The sequence below is a fragment of the Thermobia domestica genome, chromosome 3 (genome assembly GCF_964235325.1).
Source record: "Thermobia domestica chromosome 3, izTheDome1.hap1.1, whole genome shotgun sequence".
In the NCBI taxonomy this organism is placed as follows: Eukaryota; Metazoa; Arthropoda; class Insecta; order Zygentoma; family Lepismatidae; genus Thermobia; species Thermobia domestica.
The window spans coordinates 94,779,402-94,800,721 of record NC_137456.1 but is presented as its reverse complement, the minus strand read 5'-3'; the positions used below and the strand labels follow the sequence as shown (position 1 = coordinate 94,800,721).

Below are 21,320 nucleotides of genomic sequence, written 5' to 3'. Positions count from 1 at the left end.
TGAAGGAAAGAGTTGACTGACTTACCTTTCTTCAACCCAAGAGTTGATAAATACTTTGACATATTTAAGGTAACAACTACCACCCTGTGATTGAGAACATCATCCAACGTAGGAACACGAAATACTTTCATTCCTTCTCTGATATCAATTAAACAATACTGAAAAAAATGATAATAATAAAATTAAAGAAATCAACTAACACTACAAGGGAAAGACAAACATATAAAAATAACTGTCGTAATTAATGTACTACGTGAAAACGTCAAACAAAACGAAGCCTACGAACATACATGCTTTTCAACGCATCTCTTGACTACGAAACACGCCTTTTCTCGACACTTACCGACAGAGTAACGAAAATGAATCTAACAAGAGTAATTTAAAGCTGAACGATAACCCCACAAGCTGCAAATTTAATATTTATCACTTGTTTTTATTACTATTAGTAATATTGGTATCCTCTAAAACAATGGTATGTCTTAGGGAATCGTTTCTGTGGTATTATTTATTGCTTAAATGATTCTTTATTTAGCTTAAATGATTTTTTATTGATTACAAATCAATGTTGCAGAAAATGAGGGCATGAAAACAGGCTATACAGAAGGCAGAAACAGGCACCAGAAATTAAACGAGTTATGAAGGAAAACAAACAGAGCAAATGCGAAGCTTTATAAAAGAAAATGTGAGGACATAGAAGAATTAAAAAATATGAGGAAACGTGCAAGGAGGTGAAATCTATGGAACTTCGGAGGAAACAAAGGGGTATTATATGATGACAGTAGAAAACAAAATTGGGAATGTAGCCAAAGAAAGAAATAAAGTCTTAGAAAGATGAAAAAAAAAAAAAAGCTAAGTGCTTTATAAAAGTAGGGGTAGTCGAGATAAAGTACAAAATGAAGTACGCGAGGATAATAAATGGTTTAGTATTCTTCAGGATGAGTTTGGAAAAGCTATATCCGACATTAGGAATGAAAAGGCAACCGGGATACACCAATATACCAATCAAATTCATGAATATGGGAGACAAGAGCAAGGAAGAATTGTTTCGATTCTGCAATGAAATACACGAAATAGGAGTGTGTCCAGATTTCCTGAAGACGATCATGACACCGATAGTTAAGAAATCAAACCCAAACAGATGTGAGGATTACGGAACTATTAGTCTCATATCGTATGCAGCAAAAACTACGCATCAAATACTGAACACAAGATTGTATGGAAGAGCAAATGAAAAAGTTGAGGAGGAACAGTTTATGTTATGGAGAGGTAAGGAGACAAAAGATGAAACTGGATTATTAAGGTTAGTCACTGAAATATTTACAGAAAGAGGAAAAAAGATGCATATTGTATTTATTGGTTTAGAAAAGGCTTTTAACTGCGTGAATTAGGAATTGTTGTTCGGGAGTTCTAAAGAAAGTTGGGTTGGAATGGAAAGATCGAAGGCTCTTAAGAAACTTATATATCAATCAACAAACAGGTGTTAAAATAGGGGTAGGAAATGAGAGGAGAATGCAATTGGAAGAGGATTTCGACACAGATGCTGTCTCTGGTCGACATTATTTAATATGTATCTACACTAGATAGTGAAAAAGAGCCTACATTAGAAAGACAGCATTTCGGTAGGAGGTAGAATGATTTGGTATACAAGGTTTGCAGATAATATGGCGCTTGTTACGGAATCTGAAAGAAAATAAACAATATATTAGAAAACTTGAAGGGCTGTGAAGAATATGAGATGAAAATAAATACCAAAAAGACAAGTCATGATGATTGGAACGAAGCTGTCGGTGTCAAATATAAAAGTAGGAAGGGAGCAAATACAAGTGACTAGTTTTCGATACCTAGGTAGTACTATTCTGTGAATGTTTCTGATTTTTTTTTTTTTTTTTTTTTTTTTTAACAGGATGAGGTTGTTAGCCTGGAGGACCACCCCTTGTCGTCTGTCCGCGACTGCTTATTCAGTATATTCGCAGCTAACCTCTGTATCTAGAGGCCTTCTCCTCGATCCGCAACCTTAGAACGCGCCACACTATCAAAGTTTTGACTGGAATTCCAATCGGAAAACGATTATTAGGAAGACCTAGGCGCAGATGGGAGGGTAATATTAAGACGGATCTCGTAGAAATAGGAATCCAAAGTGGAAACTGGATCCAGTTGGCTAAGGATAAAGTCGATAAAGAGCTTTTGTGAATGCGGCATTGAACCTCCGAGTTTCATAGGCCATAGAGTGAGTGAGTGAGGTAATACTATTAGTGATAACAGGAAGTGCAAACGTGTAATAAAAACAAAGATAGGAATGGAGAAATAAGCCTAAAAGGTGGAAGAAAAGTCTATTTTGTGTTCAACAGAGTTGAGAAAAAGATTCATAAAATGCTTCGTGTAGAGTATTGTACTGTATTGGGCAGAAATATGAACATTACGCAAAAGTAATGGAAAACTGGACTGGACGCTTTTGAAATGCAGGAGTGGAGAGAAAAGAACAATTTTAGATGTAACTGAAAAGAGGAGGGGAAAATGGTTGGGACACTGACTAAGAAATATCATCATGAGACATGCAACAGGATATGGTAGCAGAAAAGAAAGAGAGAGAGGGCAAAGGAGGCTATAACTGATGAACGGTTAGAAAAATCATACAATAATTGGAAGAGGATGGCTGAAAAAAGTGTAGTATGGAAACTTCTCACTTACGGCAGGTGACTAGCCAATAATGGAAGAATATCTATGATGATGATTTAATTCTACCTCCTGTGCTGAATTAATAAATAATGCTGTACTACATTAAATTTTGAAGATATGTGCTGAATTAATAAATAATGCTGTACTACATTAAATTTTGAAGATATGTGCTGAATTAATAAACAATGCTGTAATACATTAAATTTTAAAGATATCTCAAATTTGTACCGTACACTGTAGCGCTAATTTTGAACATAACTTATAATCTATTCAAAGATTATGGGTTCTCGGGGACAATACCCACAATGAATAATCTGGGAAGATTACAATAAATGCTCCTTACACCTTCCTCCATCTGTGCTATGTGATGTTTTCAATATTTTCTGCTACGCAATTCGTTACACATAGGGTAAAGTTTGAGCTAGAAGCTAGAGACAGGAAGAGAACTTAATCGAATGTCTGTACAGCTAAAAAGCATTACGAAAACGCCGCTCAAGAGAAAACAGTAAGAGACAGAGAAAGAGTTTCTTCATCAGCTAGTTTGTTTAGAAGATCTAAGCTGACGATAACTGTACAGCCCAAGAATGATTGCTAAACATATGAGAATATGAATGATCAAATACAAAAATTTATCCTTAAAAAATTAATTAATTAAAAAAAAAACTTAAGTTATTTACAATGTTTCCTTCTTAGAATTTAAACCACTTTATTTCTGAAGTGAGAATTATGGGTACAAACTACAATACCCCAAAGATAGAATGCTAGTATTTTATGTGGAGTATCGTCGGTTGGGTATGGTCTCCACTGGCTTAAATATTATTCTTTTAATCTCCAGTCATTGAATAAGAGTTTCATTTAAATGCAAAAATTCAATTGATCAACTACTAATATTTTGTCACTAGAATATTTTTAGGAAAAAAAATGTAATAAATATCTAGTCCACATAACTCCTATATTCTTACAATTTACAAGGTGATTTAGTTATGGCTGGAACTCTTTTTTAAAACCAAAACCTTTACTGCGAACGAAGCAGCGGAACATACTTTCTTTCAAAGTGCACCCCTCTAAAGTCAATAAATTTCTGCCAACGTTTTGGAAGTATTTTCATGTCCTTTTCATAAAAGTTATTCGGTTGGATGCGAATATGACAGCACAAATGGCGTAGTTATCCACAAACTACATGTCTTCCAAACTGCTGGAAATATTTGGGGCCAAATCGGGACTGTATGGAAGGTGTGGCACGAGGTCTCATTTCAAATTGACTACAGTCACCATTGTTGTTTTGGCTGTATGAAGGTGGGTAGTGCCTTGAAGGAAGGACACTCGCTGTCCCCCTTTCTACCCTACCCTTTCTATTACCACGAATAACTGCTTTCACACGATCACGATGTTTGTCGAATTGACAGATGTTCGCTGTTGACAATTATGCGGTCCGTTTTATCTCTAAAGCACCTACATTGCTCAAACACACACGGACCCTAGAGAAACATTCTTCCCCGTACTGTGTCTGGAGTCTCAAGATTTCAATGACTGGACGGTTTCTCAAACGAGAAATTTTATCACAATGCGTTGTTCCATGCTCGTAGGCATTTGTTTTTTGCTCATCTCTCGCGACTTGCGCAAGTTCTGATTTGTACGGGAAGAAAAATGAGGGGGAGGGGGCGTTTTGGCTATACTCATCCAAGGACACGAAGTTCTGTGGATAAGTAGTGGTCTTGTGACAGCAACAGCCCTTGTAGCATGTCTAAGAATTATAATGTTTGTATTTGCAACTGCTTATAATAAACTCTACATAATGTAGTCATATTGAAAAAACAGGCCATCCACATTTCCTTTCAAGACCGTATGCTTGCAGGTATATTTAATACTGTGGCTTGACTTAAAATAATAATAATAATAATAATAATAATAATAATAATAAATTAAGAAACCACAGAAGCTTCATATGCAGCATTTTGAAAGAGGTACATGACTTTCGTTTTCCTTCAACTACGACTGCATAATGAATTTTACATCTTACGTTTGTATCTTATGAGTTTTATATCATCTTGCTGCACAATTTATATTTTATTTACTTTCGGTAGTGCCACTGCTTATTTAAGGTTGGTTTAAAAGGACAAGCTTTGTCGATAGATGTCACTACAATCTTCGTATATCTCTCATGTATTTTTTACCTTTCACTAAAATTCACGAGTTCTCTTACAAATTTCAACCTAGAGACTAGAAACTTCATAACCTATCGAAGGCAAAAACCCGCGCCGATTTTTTATTTAGAACTGTCTTCATTCTTGAAATGGCTTGATTGTTGAAATGAATATCCAAACCATTAAGAATATAACTGTTTCAACAATGAAGAAAATTCTAAATAAAAAATCGGCACGGATTGATGCCTTCGATAGGTTATAAGGTTCCTCCTCTAAAAATTTAAAGTCTCTAGGCTGAAATTTGTAAGAGAAATTGTAAATTTTCGTGAAAGGTAAAAAATACATGAGAGATATACGAAGACTGTAGTGACATCTATTGGCCAAACTTGTCCCTTTACACCAACCTTAAAACATAATATTACTTACAAATAACTAGGATAAATGTTATCAAGTAGTATTCTTTACAAATTTGTGACAAATGAGACAGATATCATGATTGTATTTTATGATAAAATGTATTTGTTCATTTAACAAAATTACACAAACTTTATCTCAAATATTTCTAGTTTCCGATAAGTGAAATTCTACTCCATGCAATACCTTTAATCCGTAACAAGTTTGCTAAGTATTGACTATATAACGCAAAGATTTATGCATTTTGAAAATTCTTCTGCAAATTAAGAAGGCAAATAATCATCAAAGCTTAACAAACACCCAATTTAGGCAGAAAAGTGTTCTGAAAAAGTACTTTTTATTATTATTACTATTTATGTATTTCATATTTAAATCTATCATACATGTGCCCTTTCATAACCAAATCTAATTTTCATTGAGAGAGTTACAGCAGCTGGAAAACATATTCTGGATTATCCCGAGACATTTCGGGCACAATTAAAAAATACAATAACTTCAAGAATAGAATAAAATGTTATATTTGGTGCAAATTTTTAAGGCATTTGTTACCGAACATAAAGAAAACGAAATTACAATTTAAGAAGCCGAGGTGAACCAAACGCAGAAACTCCTGGAGTGCAAAGCTGTGAGACCAAGTCTCTGTTGTCAAGCCGAACTCGACATCCAATAAAGCAATTTTTAATCCTTAGACCATGGGTTACTCGTTCATCAAATTTGGTTTAGATCTGGCAGTAGTTACCGACAAATAAAGTACCATATAGAAGGCAAGGCAAGGCATGGGGGGGGGGAGGGGCGTTCCTGGCTAAGCCTGAGCACCGAATATGGTGAACTTTCTATCTTGGACGATAGGACACTAGCCCAACGAATTTCGTTTAGATACGGCCAGTAGTTACCAAAAAATGAAGTTCCACATACACGACAAGCCGAGCCGAGCATGTCCCTGCCCAAACTTGGCCATCAAAAATAGCAATTTTTATTCCTTAGACAAGTGGTTCTCAAACTTGTTACTGCGACCCACATTAAATAATAGATAGTATTATGTGGTCCACCTACTTTTATTCAAATACACATTGTCATAATGGTAGTGCATTTCAAAGCAATTAAATTTGGTAAATCATATCTCTAATTCCAGTTCGTTCAATAACAATCAGTACGAGTGTATAACATGAAATTTATTTGGATATGTTGTGAGCACCCGAGTGACCACGAATGTTACAAAGTAGAGCTCAATACTTAAATTTTAATAAATCAAAATTTAGTTGTTTTCTTTTATGTCTATCTCACTTTCACTTTCAAATTAAATTGTAATGTAAATTTATGAATATAGTGGCCCAATTGATACGAAAATATCAGTCGGTGACGATCGAGCAAGTGTAATGCAAATCTCTTTTTCAATAACTATATCATATGAAATTGTACGCATGCGCAAAGAGGGTCAAAGTGTTTCCATAGAAAGGTAATAGAACTAACACTACTCCCAACGCAATATCACTATTCCGTGATATTTTGACTCGCCCTATCTTTCCATCCTAACCCAGCCTCTCTACTGGCTGTACAACAGCGCATGGCTTTGACTAACCACTTACTCTTCACCTCATTAACAAGCGCTTCCAATTTTAATTTTTTTAATAGCACTTCAAAACATATATTTGTGCATCAAAATACAATTTTCATCATTAAAAGGAAAAAAACTTATCGCGACCCACCAAAAAACGGTTCTCGACCAACCAATGGGTCGCGACGTACACTTCGAGGAACACTACCTTACACCATTCGGCCAGTAGTGACCGAAAAATAAAGTACAACGTATACACATACCTACCTGGATTGGAACTGGATATACCTGGATACTTACACTAGCGTTAATAAAACACAAGAAAAAAAGAATAACCTAAGCTCTCTCGCTACACTAACACTGGACCCCCTTCCCCCTTCATCTGGTGTGTAATTTATTAACTACAGGGGAATAGTTTTCAATGAGCGCAAAGAGCCGCTCTGTGTAATAACGAGGAAATATTTCAGGTTAATCCATAAATCAGAATGTAAGAAAAAACAATGTCCGAAATAACTGGGATTAATGAGAAACTGGCCGAATATTAGATGCAGTAGATAATATAATAAAAAGAGTACGTTTGTAATTTAAAAGTATTCACAAGGCTGTTTTTATTGACGCAGACAAAATTCATTGTTTTCAAGCACTACTTCGTATTTTTAGGGATCCATTGCTTATTTTAAAGGTTTATAATATATAATAAATATTCAGGCACATTTAAAAAATTTAAATAAATACGGAAATTAATAAACACGTGTACAACAATATGCAATTACTGCATCTTTAACACTACGTTAACTAACATTATTACTTCATACCTCTTGAACAATAGGATTAACAGTTGCTACCCATCGTTTATGATAGTAAATGCGAAGAGGACGTGCTTCTTTGTGGCCTGCTTCTACGTATGGATGTAGATACTCCTTAATATAAAGGTCTGCTGCACTAAAAGTGTAAAAAATATAGTCTTTAGTATGAAATACTACAAAACTATTTGATTTAAACTTCTCCAACAACAAACAAAACTTTTACTTAAAGGTAGTAACTGACACATTTTAAATCTCCTTGCAGCATATTTCCTGGATGGTAGGAAACAATATTTGAAATAAAAATCTTCATCACTGAAGCTTTTAATTTGGATAAACATGGAGAAATGAATAACGAATGCAAAGATAGACTCCTTTCAGTTTATGGTCTTCTGCAGGAATGGGATATGGAATGTGCTTCCATTCCTTTATACCTTTCGTTATTATTCGGAGAATAGTCCCTTACTTATCCTCAGGAAGTCTGATGTTACCTTGAGATTTGTATGTCATTGAAATCCCGAACTTTGTCAATCATTTCAGTTGTTCTCAAGGACCTATTTAAACCTTAGCATTTTTGTCTTCCACACATAACTGTCGGGACTGAACCTCCTATACGATTCAAAAACACGGCAACGAGAAAGATAATTATCACCATAAACCTTTTTAAACACTTCAGATATTTTTGTTCAGTTTTCCCTAAGCGGGCTTAAACCTGATACTTAATATTTGTTCCATTGTTGAAAAGGTGACAAAGTACGAGAGGCATACAGAAAGTCGTGAGCAACATTTTTTCACAACCGTAATCTTTATTTCTAAGTGAAACCAAATATATCATCTCAATCTACAGACTTTTCTTTCACTTTTCCACGTAGTCTCCGTTTTTTGACGCACATATTTCCCATCATTCTGCAAGTTTGAAAATACCCCTGCAATAGAATTCTGTTCCAGCTCCCTGTAGAAACTGACGCATTGCTTGCCGAATATCCTCCACTGTCTCGTAGCGATGGCCTCGCATTTGTTCCTTCACAAAACCGAAAAGATGGTAGTCGGGGGGTGCCAGTCGGGGCTGAAGGGAGGATGTAGAAATGTTTCCCACCCAAATCTCTTGATCTGCTCCATAGTGGCACGTGCAGTATGCAACGAGCATTATCCTGTTGAAGGATGATCTTTCCAGGACGTTTATCACGCAAGGCACGACGGAGTTTCAAAAGTGTCTGGATGTAGCGGGCAGAATTAATGGTTTATACAGGCTCAAGAAAGTCAACCAGAATGCAATCTTGTGCATCCCAGAAGACGCTCCCCATAACTTTCCCTACTGAGTGCACTGTTTTCGCTTTCTTCTTCGGTGACGAATTCAAGTGGTGCCATTCCATACTTTGTCGTTTTGTTTCAGGTTCATAATGATGGAACCAGCTTTCATCTCAAGTCACAATACTCGTCTAAAAGTCATCACCATGTCGAAATCTCTGAAGAGTTTGGGCAATGGTTAGTCTCTGACGTTTGTGGTCCTCGGTTAATAAACGTGGGACCCAATGGGCACAAACCTTCCGATAAGCTCTAAGCTGGGAATCAGTTCTTGCCTCTATGTCCACACCAAGTTTTGCAGCGATTTCACTCACAGTGATGAACCTATCTCTCCTAATTAGCTCATCAACCCTTACTTTGTTGCGTTCCAGGAGGCAGTTCGAGGGCGCCCGCTGCGAGGCTCATCGATACTCATGTTTCCATCCTTAAAATGTTTCATCCACCTCCTAACACTGCTGGCACCCATGCACACGTCTCCGTAGACCACTGTAGTCTGCGGTGAGTTTCAGAAGCAGATTGGTTCTCTTTAACAAAGAATTCAATCACAGCACGCTGTCGGAACGTAACATCGCTGCCCGCAATTTTGGAAATCTTGCCTATGGTCACGTGCTAGCAACAAACAGCGTCAACGTCTGGAAAGACAGAAAGAACGGTCTGTAGATTTGATATGGTATACTTGGTTTCACTTACAACTAAAGATTACGATTGCGAAAACATGTTGCTCACGACTTTCAATATCCCCCTCGTATCACATCAGCGTATACTTACTATCCATTTCATAAAGATAGGCCCCTGACTTCGCGGTGCTGCCGTGACGTCCAGTCAAAACTTATACTGCATTGTCGTACCTCGTTGGAATTGTTGGAATGTTGTCTTTTCAATACTTAAGACATACAAGTTTTATTTGTACTGTGTAGTGAGAAAAAAATAGAAATTAATGAAAAAGTGCGTATTTTTTTGTACTTTTTCGGTAAATCAATGTTTATAGGACTATATCTCGGGAAGGAGATAACATGAAATAATTTAGTAATTTTCTTGTTATTCAGTAAAAAGTGAGACATCATTATCTATGAATTGCTGCGGTGTATTAACAATCTGGAAAAAACTTTTAGAAAGATCTTAAAGTAGCTTTTTCAACCAAACTGTTTTGACTAGTTTTAAAAGATAAACAATCACAAATATGACATTATGATTTTCTCTGCTTTGCGCACTTTGCTATCGCAGTTTATACGGAGTGCTACGTTGCTACATTTTCCTGGCGCTATACACTCTCAGCCGGACGGGTATTTAAACTTGTCATGCACACTGTCCGGCACTTTTTAGAGATATTTTTAAAATTTAATGTCTCCACAGATTTTAAACCAATTTCTTAGAAATTAACAGGATATACACTAAATGTGCCAAATGTTCAAAATTAGAAAAGCGAACTCTTATCTTGTTTGGATTTGCATGTGATGGTCCTCGAAAATTTGTAGCGTTTTGTCAGTTTTTCACTTATTGCACGCAGTACAAAATACACTTGCACAGAAACAAATACACGCACAAAGTTTATTATGTAACCTTAGTTGATATGTCATATTGAGTTTACACTTCACAGAAAATCTGTTTTCAGATCTAAGAGTCCCAGTACTTCTCTTTAGTGTTGTACATTTCGAAGCACTTTCCCATACAAAGTCCAACTTTATATATCAAGACAATAAACCATGGATGCAAATAAGCAACAAGAGTGTACTCGCCCAAGAAAAAAGTTACTAGCCCACATCACATAATAAAAATAATTTACTTAACTTCCGTATGATATTAAATACTCGCCCGCACCGATGAACCACACGCCCCGGGCGAGTGGTTATTTGCATCCCTGCAATAAACGCTAATATTTATTAAAGACTTCCTTTCACCGTGCGGATGCTACGCACTTTGCATCTCCTTTGTCCTACTCTGTTAGAATTTGCAAATATTGGGGGTAAACTCTCTAATGGCCCCTTGCTACCAGAATTCTACCGGGTGAAGGTCCCTGTACTTCAATGTCTGCTTACTGCAGCAGTTTATCTATTACATTCGCATAAAAAGTTCGAAGTGCGATATGTTTTCCTGCTTTGTTCCTGTACAGTATGTGAGCATTGACATGTGTGATACGTCAAAAGCAGAAAAAACAGCATCTTCCACCACTTGACAGATATACTAATAGCTCTTGCGTAGTTGATTAGTAAAAATCGCGTAAAACTGGCTTCCGTACAAGGCATATGTGAATAATTAGTGTAAAAAGTTCCTTGTTTTCAACTGAAGTAACACGCTTTCATTTAGAAAACAGATTTTTTGTTGTAGTAATTTTTCTTTTTCTCAATCTGCTGTTTGCGTATTGATTCATTTCTTTACTACTATTCCTGGCGGGAGCTCATGTAGTTTGGATTCCACGTTAATCAGTAGGTCCACGTCTCACATAGCCTCGCTGCTGAACAGGACGTTAAACACAAAATCAACTCAACTTTTCTTTTTACTATAAAACTTCATCGGTAAAAACAGCTGAAACACTTTATATGCGGAATACTCTGTAGATAGCCCAGCATTTTGATCAATTCCCGGGACACCACTAAACAGGGGTTTTCTATTTACTTGAATTTTATCGCTCCAAGCTACATCAGAATCTGCCTTTGAATAGGAATGACGCGTTTTTCTCTCTCTCTTTCCCGGCGCAGCCTCAGGTTTACTTGAAACAGAGTTACTATCTTGTTCACTCCCGGATACGCCACTGAGCACAGTATAATCAATGTCATTAGTATTAATTACTAACTCATAACCGTCTGAGTCGGAGTCATTCATCAGTTCTGCAATTTTATTATCGCTAAACATTTTGCCTCTTCTTTTTGTAATACCGCCGCTCGTAAAGGAATATCCATATATTTTTTTTTTTTCAATCAAAAAGCACAAGATATACTCAGGAAAATATAAATGCCCATTCGTCCGTCTCATTGCAATAAACCCATATGATGTGAGTACGTGTGTAAGTTTTTGACGCCTATGAACCGAAGGGAAGTGTTTAAGACTTAATCAGTGCGACGTGATTAGACGCAAATACAGCCCTCGTCACCTACTCATTGTATTGTTTTCTTTCGTTGAAAGAAAACAAAGGACCCATTCTGTATTACATTCGGCAGGGGAATTGATCGCAGAACTTGGGTGAACATATGATTGCCAAGGGTACAGTACATTTCTTTTTAACCTTTAACATGTTCGTAAGCTGGAAAGTATGTATACTCATATATCTTGAGGTAGAAATGGAGCCATTGTTAATAAGTATTCAGGAAGATAGCAGGAGCAGCGATGAGTCAACAAAGCCATGACGAAAGTGAATGAAGTAAATAGATTAAGAGATGAGTTTTTGGATGTGTAACTTCGACGTTTTATTTCGATTACATTGAGATGTGTACACTCATGTTCAAAATTATTGTCGCATATCTATAACTGTCTTCTTGTAAGAATATAATTTGATAATGATTTTGCAGGGTACTTTTAATACTGATACTATATGTAGAGTCGGGAAATGTATATTTGTGGTAAATTTCATAGGAAAAGAATTATAAATACGAAAATTAGCATGAGTAAAACAAAATGTTGCTAAATGGATAAGAAAATTTTATTTTCGTTTTATTGTTCTTATTTACTGCTCTTTTGACATGAAATTTGCCACATAGCCTACATGTCTTTGCCGATTATACAGATACTAACATTATAAGAAATACCAGGCGAATTCGTTATCAAATTATATTCCTACAATAACATATTTATAGACATGCGACAATAATTTTGGACATGAGTGTACATGCACTATTATTTTTATGATGTTGTGAAAGGTTATAATAAATACTTTTTCCTAATACATTCTTATGAAGTAGGCTTCGCGCTACAAGCTTCTTGAACGCGACAACACTGCACGACAGTGTTGCCGCACTTCCAGTTACTGATGCTGTTTCTTCATATAAGCGCGGGAAATTTAAAGATTGGGCTGCAACATGGCTCACCGCTTAACGCAGAGAATATGTTAAAGTAAACATTTTTAAAAAAAATAAATACTCGACCAACTAAACCCTTTTTTTGTTAATAGTTCCAAATATTTGGAACACTAGACTTCCACATTTTCGAACAGTGTTTTGTATGTTTCTCTACCTACCATGGTAAAGGAGATCAGAGAGTCGTACATTTGTTTTAATTACACAAAAAATATCAAGTGATGAAAATTGATCTTTTCACAACTTACAGTTAATGGATGCATCTATATATTGTACACAGGAAATTATTTCACAGGATCTCTCTTCTGAGATATAGTCCTATAAACATTGATCTACCAAAAAAATACGAAACAATATGCACTTTTTCATTAATTTTTATTTTTCTCTCACTACATAGTACAAAAAAAAATTGTATGTCTTAAGTATTGAAAAGACAACATTCCAGCAATTCCAACGAGGTACGACAATGTAATATAAGTTTTGACTGGACGTCACGGCAGCACCGCGAAGTCAGGGGCCTATCTTTATGAAATGGATAGTAGTCGCGTTGCGTGCTACACTGGCAACCGGCTAAGCTGGAAATTTCTGTTATCAAGGTCACACACAAGATTCCCACTTTGAAAAAGTCTTGTGCCGGAACTAACCTTGCAAGGAAGAAAAAAAAAAAAAAAAAAAAAAAAAACTTGTCTCCACACCGCAAAAATAAGCTCACGACAATTTTGCATTATGCTTCAAGTGTAAAAGTGATACATACTAAGACTATATTTCATATAAATGGAAGAGAAGTATAAAATCATGTTAATTAATCCCACAAGCTTGCCACCTTCTGGTCAGTTTATGTAAAATCCACATCATAACATACTACAGACACTTCAAAAAATAATAATAAATAAATAAAATAAACTGCGATTTATGCAGAAATATTTATCAGATTTGGTGGAAAATGGCGTTTATACCTGACGTAGCCACAGGTATACTTGTTTGAAAAATGACGGGTATACAAAACACGGCGCTTTCGTATTTCTCTCTATCGTTGTCGGAAAGAGAGCTTTCTGCAAATTGTAACTAAAACGGGGGAAAATTATTTCTGCTTCGTAATTCCACAAAGTAATAAGATTTCCATATCCAACGCTATCTGTGACATACGATATTATACTATCTACAATCACATCACACTGAACTTGAATTCTGGTTAGATTATATTCCATTGTATGTGTTCTTTGTAGAACATGCCAATTGGGAAAGATTTTTAGAAACTCAAAATGTAATGAGTATGTATAATATGCTACTTCAGAAGATAAGTGGCTGGCTAACGCGCGTGCTTTTCTCTGGGCTGGTCGACGGTTCAATCTCCAGTGGAGAGAGAGAAAAAAAAATCCGAGCAATGAATTGTATTCCACTTTAAACGGTTCACTCTCATATGATTTACATGATGATATTAACTTTAACCAGTCACATCAACGAACTAATGCAATGTTGAGAATGCTTCACAAGTGTGTACATCGTACTAGTACATAATCCGAATATATGACAAAGTTAAGTAAACAACACAAACCATCCCTTTATAAGCACAAGTGATAAAGAATATACACATAGACAGAACTGTCTACTTTTACTTATATATATGTATATGCTTACCTATTCGAATGAGTGCAGACCAGTATGCAAGTATTTGGCTGGAGTAATAACTGTTTTATAGCCTGCGCCAAAGTATAAGTTTTACCCGTTCCAAATGGACCTGAAACGACCAGAAAAACCGAATGTATACTTAAATAAAGAACACTCTTTTCTTTCTTAAGACATGTAAGGTTTTTCGGCAATTGCTATCTATATTGGAGGCCAATTCTGATACTATCAAAGTCCGTAATTACACTGCTATTTAATGTGTAAGCGAAGTATCTCTGATGAGTCAAATTAACTTCCACCTGAATGCCGCTCATTTTAGCTGAAACTGTGTTATCTCAAAGAGTAAAAATCTGACCCAAGCAAATTACTTTTAATAAATAATAATGTTACAGATTTGGTAATGTATCATTGCCCACATCAGATATGTTCGATGAAGGCAGATACATTCCCGAAACTATAACATTATTATTCATTAAAAGTGATTTGCTTGGGTCAGATTTTACTGTTATTAATTTCCACATTCCGAATTAATTGAACTACATGACCTGTATTTGCAACAAATTAGTTTAGTAAACCCGTTACTGAAACGGTTTAAAATACTCATCAAGTGTATGAGCATTTAATGCACAGTATATACATATTAATTTAAGAAATTATCACACGAGCTTCCAACACTTAAACTTTTTTTTTTTTTTTTTTTTAAAGAGAAAATACTAACTTACCAATTATTAAGATCGGAGGAAGAACAACAGAAACTGGTGTTGTAATGGCTACGACTGCTTCCTTCTGTTTAGGATTTAATCGCGCATCCAGATTATCATTCCATTGTCTAGCAAAACATGAGACAGTATTAAACAATTTACAACGAGTACGTTTCTTAACTAAAAAGCAGCTTATTACTTACAGAACAACATATGCATTTACAATGTCATCTATAGATCATGGAATTGTATCCATTACGAGAAATGTTTCAACATCAGGAAGAGGGGTAATTTTCATTTTAAACAACAAGAATCCAGAAATAAATTTACACCGAAGAATTAACTCTGAATTCATAGGACTAAGTTACTAGTGTGAACCTATGCTTTAACATATGAATTCACACTTTCTTACACATACGATAATTAATGAATCGAACGAAAAGTATCAATTTTGATACAAGTTATAACTGACTTTGAATGACAATAAATTCAAGAAAAATAATTACTTAACTATATTTTAATTAAATAGCAATTGTGCAATTAATTAGTTCAGGGTCTGCAATTGTACATTGACTTTACAGAAAAAATGCTTTGTACACACAGGCCCTTCGTTAAGTCGAGATGCAATTCTAGTATTCGTTATAGAGGAATTCCCATTCTGTCATCAACCAGGATCTAGTTCTAGAATATGTGATCCCAACGAACGTAAGCTAACAAACTAGCACAGTTTTCGGTGAATGGACTGACGGTGAATTTCGACGTACGTGATTATGATCTTCAACATTAGCTTATGCTACGTTACCGAGCACTTTTCTTTTGCATCTTCTAATGGTTTTGAGCTTATTTTAAAAACAGAATTTTACACAAAGTATTCCGTAAACTCCGTGACGGTTTATGCTTATCACCTATTCACTGACATTATAATTATGCATATGCACTCACTTTATGTACAAAACTGGTCGACTAAATTACAAAATTATAGATTTTGTGGAATTCGATACTTGTCTTTTACTTTGTGTTATTGATGAAATTGTTTTAACTAAAATTCACTTTTGTGACTATTGCGACTTCTTCCTATGAATACATACTTTTATTATTATACACTTAAACTATTCTAATTGTTTTTGTTGATTCCGTGCAAGTTAAATGTCTTTCAATTTTCTTTTCAACTTAGAAGTTCTTCTTGTGTACAAATTCAACTTTTCAAGAACTTCTTCGTGTAGTCCCGTGTTGGTTCCTTGTACTTTTACAACTCTGGTTGTTCCTGTTACTAGAATAATGGCACCACATAATCCTAATTTAAAAAATAAAATTTTGATGTATGTCATCACTTGCAATTTCGAACTACCATTCGAAGCAGTATAAGAAAGTAATAAATCATCTTTTGCAGTCGTGATAGTCAATTAAGTACAATAGTAAAAAAATCATTATTTAAATTACTTTAATTACCTTCCCATTCCACAGCCATCCAATGCTTTCTTTTTTTTATTTTACTTTTTTTATTATAAACATTTATTAGAGCTAGGAATTTTGGATGCTTTATCTTACTTTCTTTGCTATATATTCCAAGGTTGTGACGTGCTTTAAATATGCTTCTTTCAGATCGGTAATGTTGTACGATCTTCTCACGCATCAACTGTATCTTGAGAGAAAGTATAACTTGTGTATGGAGAACCTGAAGAAAATGTGTGTGATAGCGTGCACTCCGAAAAGAACTATGTATTGTGTGATATGACTGCTTTATAATAAATGCCAGGGTAAAGTTTACCTAATGTGAACAGTATCTTTTATTATTATTATTATTATAATTTTTGGAGCGGAGATCTTTTCCCCCGTAAAAAGCTGGGTTATTTTGGGAGAAAATGAAAATTTTCGCTCTTTTGACTTTTTTGCTCAAGTACTACTTTTATTTTCGTGTAGTGGTTTCTACACCCAAGAAAATGTTTACAACATCCAGTACTTCTAAGTTTTATGTTCAGTCCGGGGTTGGCTGTCTTGATTGGTTTTCAAACTGGCATTGCAGTTGTTTTCAGCAAATGTACGTTACACAATCCATAGCTTAAATTTCATTTTGGTTCAATAACCATCTCGTCAAGTTCCTGAAAGTTATTTATGTTGATACATGTGTTTTACTCGTTGCCTAAATACAATCTGGCAAACAAGAACGAAGTACCAAGAAACAGATACAAAACTTTATATATATATATATATATATATATATAAAGTTTTGTCTTGGTAGTATATCTTTCGAGTAGGAATGGCCAATTCAGGAATTTTTACTTTCCGAAAAGTAAAATCGGAAAAATTCCGATTTCGATTTTTTTAAAATCTGGAAAAAATCATTGCGTCAATGTGATTGAAACAGAAGCTGTGAGAACAGCTGAAAAAATAATTTTCTTCTCCTCGAATTTAAATTCTTATCTAAATGCGATATAAACACTTGTTCGATCTATGCTGAAACAAGTGCGACTTTAGTTTCTCTAACACATAATTAAATAAAGCTTTAGTTTATACGTAGTTAAACTGAAAGAAATAAATCCGTGGAATTAAATTTGTACAATGCATTTCCCGACGTTATTACTGATACCATTAATCTTTTTGACTGAACTATTTTTGCAGTTCTACAAATCAATAGTTAAAATTGGAGAACCACCGTGATCACGATTTGCTCCTTTTCTTTCCTACGGAATGACCCATTTTCTTTCCATTCTTGAAAACTTTTCAATTTTCTTTAGAGTACAGTAATTTTTCCGTGCTATAAGAGAAAGAGACGGATAGAACAAACGGTTATATCCTTACTAAAATTGAAGATTTGAATGGAAGAAGGAAGAAAACTAAATACATAAAATCCCACGTAAAAGAGCTGTCGAAGAAAATTTCGTTCTTGTCCTTATTCACTGCACCGAACAAAAACTTCAGGGTTGCATAACCTAATCCGCTATAAAGGAAAGTAATATGGTTATCTACATTTAAGAGACACTTTTTTCTCTCCCTACAGTCAGTCCGAACAAACAGATATTACTACTAAATCAATATTAACAATAATTTGATACTTGCCTCTGTGGATTCCACGGAATACTGGGCTTGATGTTAGTATCTGGAAATATTATCTTGAAGTCCGATATCCTATCCACCGCATAATGCCACTCACAATACGGAATGCGATTCAACTGAAACTGGACCTCACACTGGCATTCGATATCAGCTTTCAAATTACACTCCATTACCATTTGCTTTGGCAACTTCAAATATATAGCACTCTTTCCTTTATCCTCAATAAGGGCTTCATACACTCTACGTTTTCCATCAGCAGTCTTTTCTCGAAGCTGTTTCACTGGAGATATGAAAACAGTTGTACAGTTGTTCAAAATCAATCTCCCCGCAGAAGTATCTTCCGATATGTCCTTTGAAAGAACCATACGAGCAAAAAGCTCCCCCGACTGCGCATACTTTGCCGTTCCCATATGACTCGGAGTAAGCAAATAACAACTGATTATTTTAAGCTTCGCATTTAAATTATACTGTGATATGAGTTCGTGCCTAGCCATTTCCTCTATATATAACAACTCGTGCATTCGTGAGCGGTAGTTAGTTTCTGTGAGAATCTTTTCCATTAAAACTGACTGTGTTAACACGAAATTATTTGCTTGTGGTGCTGGGTAAGTTTTTAACAGATCATTATCGTTATCAGCATAGGACTCTATTTTTGGTACAAAATCTACTACCACGGAATTATTTCTATCCCATCGCTCTGAAGCTGATAGCATCATATCTTTAATTTCTTGAATCTTGTCCATGTCTTGCACGGGCACCACATCTGCACATACATGTTGTGCTAACACCGGTTCAGTACCAAAGTCAAACACGATTGACTGCCTGAATGTGCCATATATATCTGTTCGAAAAGCTATTTTCACTTCATAACAAATGTCCACGTTATCTGTTTTGGAACATGTTGACGGCACATACCACTCTTGATCATTACTTGGAGTCCACTGATAAAATCTGTCTTGAGTTAGATCTTTACATGAGACGTGTTTCAAGGAGAAATGATTGCGATGAGCATCCTGAAGAAGGGCTATTATTTGAAGTACTTTCTTACTTCTAATGGTAAACACCCATTCTCTCTGGCTAACTTTCGAAGATACAGTTACCGAAAGCTCACTATTACACGATATTTCTACGCCCTCTATGGACTCCTTCATGACTTTTTCGGGATTTGATGACTGAATCCATTTGTCAAGTATCTGCTCTGTGTAGGATTTACCATAAAGTTCCTTTTCATAAGCACGTTTAAGTTTCATCTGACGATACTTAAATCGTTCTTTCCATTCTGTGAGTTCTTCCTGACTATGCGCCCCAACACACTGGGTTCCAAATCTACAAATCCCATACAAGATAAATCGCTCACATAATGAATACGAATCTGCTCCAATGCCGCGGGGCGGGGGTCTCCATTTCCAATCCCTTCCCTCATCTGACATAATAACCATCTGGTGACTTTCCGTCTGACAATGCGCTTGAAGCTCCAACTTATTTCGAAAAGTTACATTACAATACACACACGTACTGTCTTTGAGTTCACTCGCCACACTAGGTACTTCAAACAGACTAACATTATCACTACTTTTACCCGCACAAGTATCAGCTGCAAAACCATTCTCAACGATTCTCTCTCGGCACATTCCTTCTGAACTTGGTTTCATCGCTTTAGATTGGTCCAAAACCATTGAATTTTGGTGAAAATTTGATGGTTGGCTAACTTCAGATGACGAATATTTAGCGTCTGAATTGTAGGCAGTGGCGTTCTTTTGGCTATTAACCATTTGTAAAACGATTTGAAGACGTTCGAAAGTTTTGAGAGCTTCTGGATTGACACGATCGGTTGCTATCCAGTGTTCGGCTGCAGCCTCCGCTTCCATGAATTTTCTCAGGTAAAAAAGAGCTTGAATTAACCGTCTTTGCGCCTTCGCATTGTTGTTGTTAGTTAACTTAATAATCCGCCTGCAATCCGATACAACCATATCATGTTTCTTCAACTCCATGCAACATTCAGACCTTCCCAGTAAGAGCTGCACAATCGTCTCTTTCGGCGTGTTTTCTGATAACGCGCCCAAACACTGATTGTACAGCTCCAAAGCACTTCCATATTCTTTCTGTTGGAGTAGCTCATTTGCTCTTGCGCGTCTCTCATTCATGACAGCGGCAGTAATCTACAACGCCCTTTAGTTTTCAGGTTCATGCTGGAACAAGAACAAACAGAGAGAAAATAATTAGAACTGAAATAGCATTTAAAATGATTAGATACATACAAATAGTTTAGCATTTTATTAAAGGTATTTATCAGCTCTGCCTCCCTCTCTCCCTAATTTTCCCCCCAAGATATTGCAGATATAAAGAAAATTCCTCAAGGTAATTTGCTAGCAAATACAGAAGTAGTTAAATGTTTTTGAAGCAGGGTGGAAAAAAATCATGATTTTTTTCAAAAAAATCATTTTTGTTGATTTTTTTGATTTAAATCGATTTTTTTGGATTTAAATCAAATCTTTTTCTTCGTATAATACACGTCGCGAACTGAAGAAAAAACATTAGAAATTAGTATTAAATGTTAATTATGCCATTTAAGTGAAAGTATTGGGTTTTAATTTTGAATTAATTCCCAGTCGTTAACCTATTTCAATCCCAAATAATGTTTCTTAAGCATTAAGGAAAAAGTACAGCAATGTATATCAACATGACACTTTTCTTTTCACGAAAGTTACTGATATTTGGCAGAGGCATATTTTTAAACAATTGGAACTAGCTAGTGGCACGAAATACATATAAAGTACATAAACTTCACCTAAAATTAACTAACTCACTCTATGACCTACGGAACCCGGAGGTGCAATGCCATGTTCACAAAAGCTCTCCTGACTTCTATCCTTAGTCAACTGAATCCAGTTTATATTTTGTATTCTTCTTTCTGCGAGATCCATCTTAATATTGTCCTTCCATCTGCGCCTAGGTCTTCCTAATGGTCGTTTTCCGATTGGACTTCCAATTAAAACTTTGAAAGCGTTCCTACTTTCTTCCATTCTCGCTATATG

The 21,320-nt window shown here is 35.6% G+C and overlaps 1 protein-coding gene across 2 annotated transcripts in view; it reads right to left on the bottom strand.

Moving 5' to 3' along the window:
• Helz (Helicase with zinc finger) overlaps positions 1–21,320 on the bottom strand; it is an 80,740-nt gene that overhangs the window by 36,013 nt on the left and 23,407 nt on the right. For both annotated transcript variants that reach the window (XM_081751300.1, XM_081751301.1), the window contains exons 2-6: positions 18,289–20,474; positions 15,253–15,359; positions 14,543–14,642; positions 7,605–7,731; positions 26–158 (exon numbers count right to left, since the gene is read on the bottom strand). In XM_081751300.1, coding sequence (XP_081607426.1) covers positions 26–158; positions 7,605–7,731; positions 14,543–14,642; positions 15,253–15,359; positions 18,289–20,429 — 2,608 coding nt within the window. In that variant the 5' untranslated portion in view covers positions 20,430–20,474. The remainder of the gene's footprint in view (positions 1–25; positions 159–7,604; positions 7,732–14,542; positions 14,643–15,252; positions 15,360–18,288; positions 20,475–21,320) is intronic.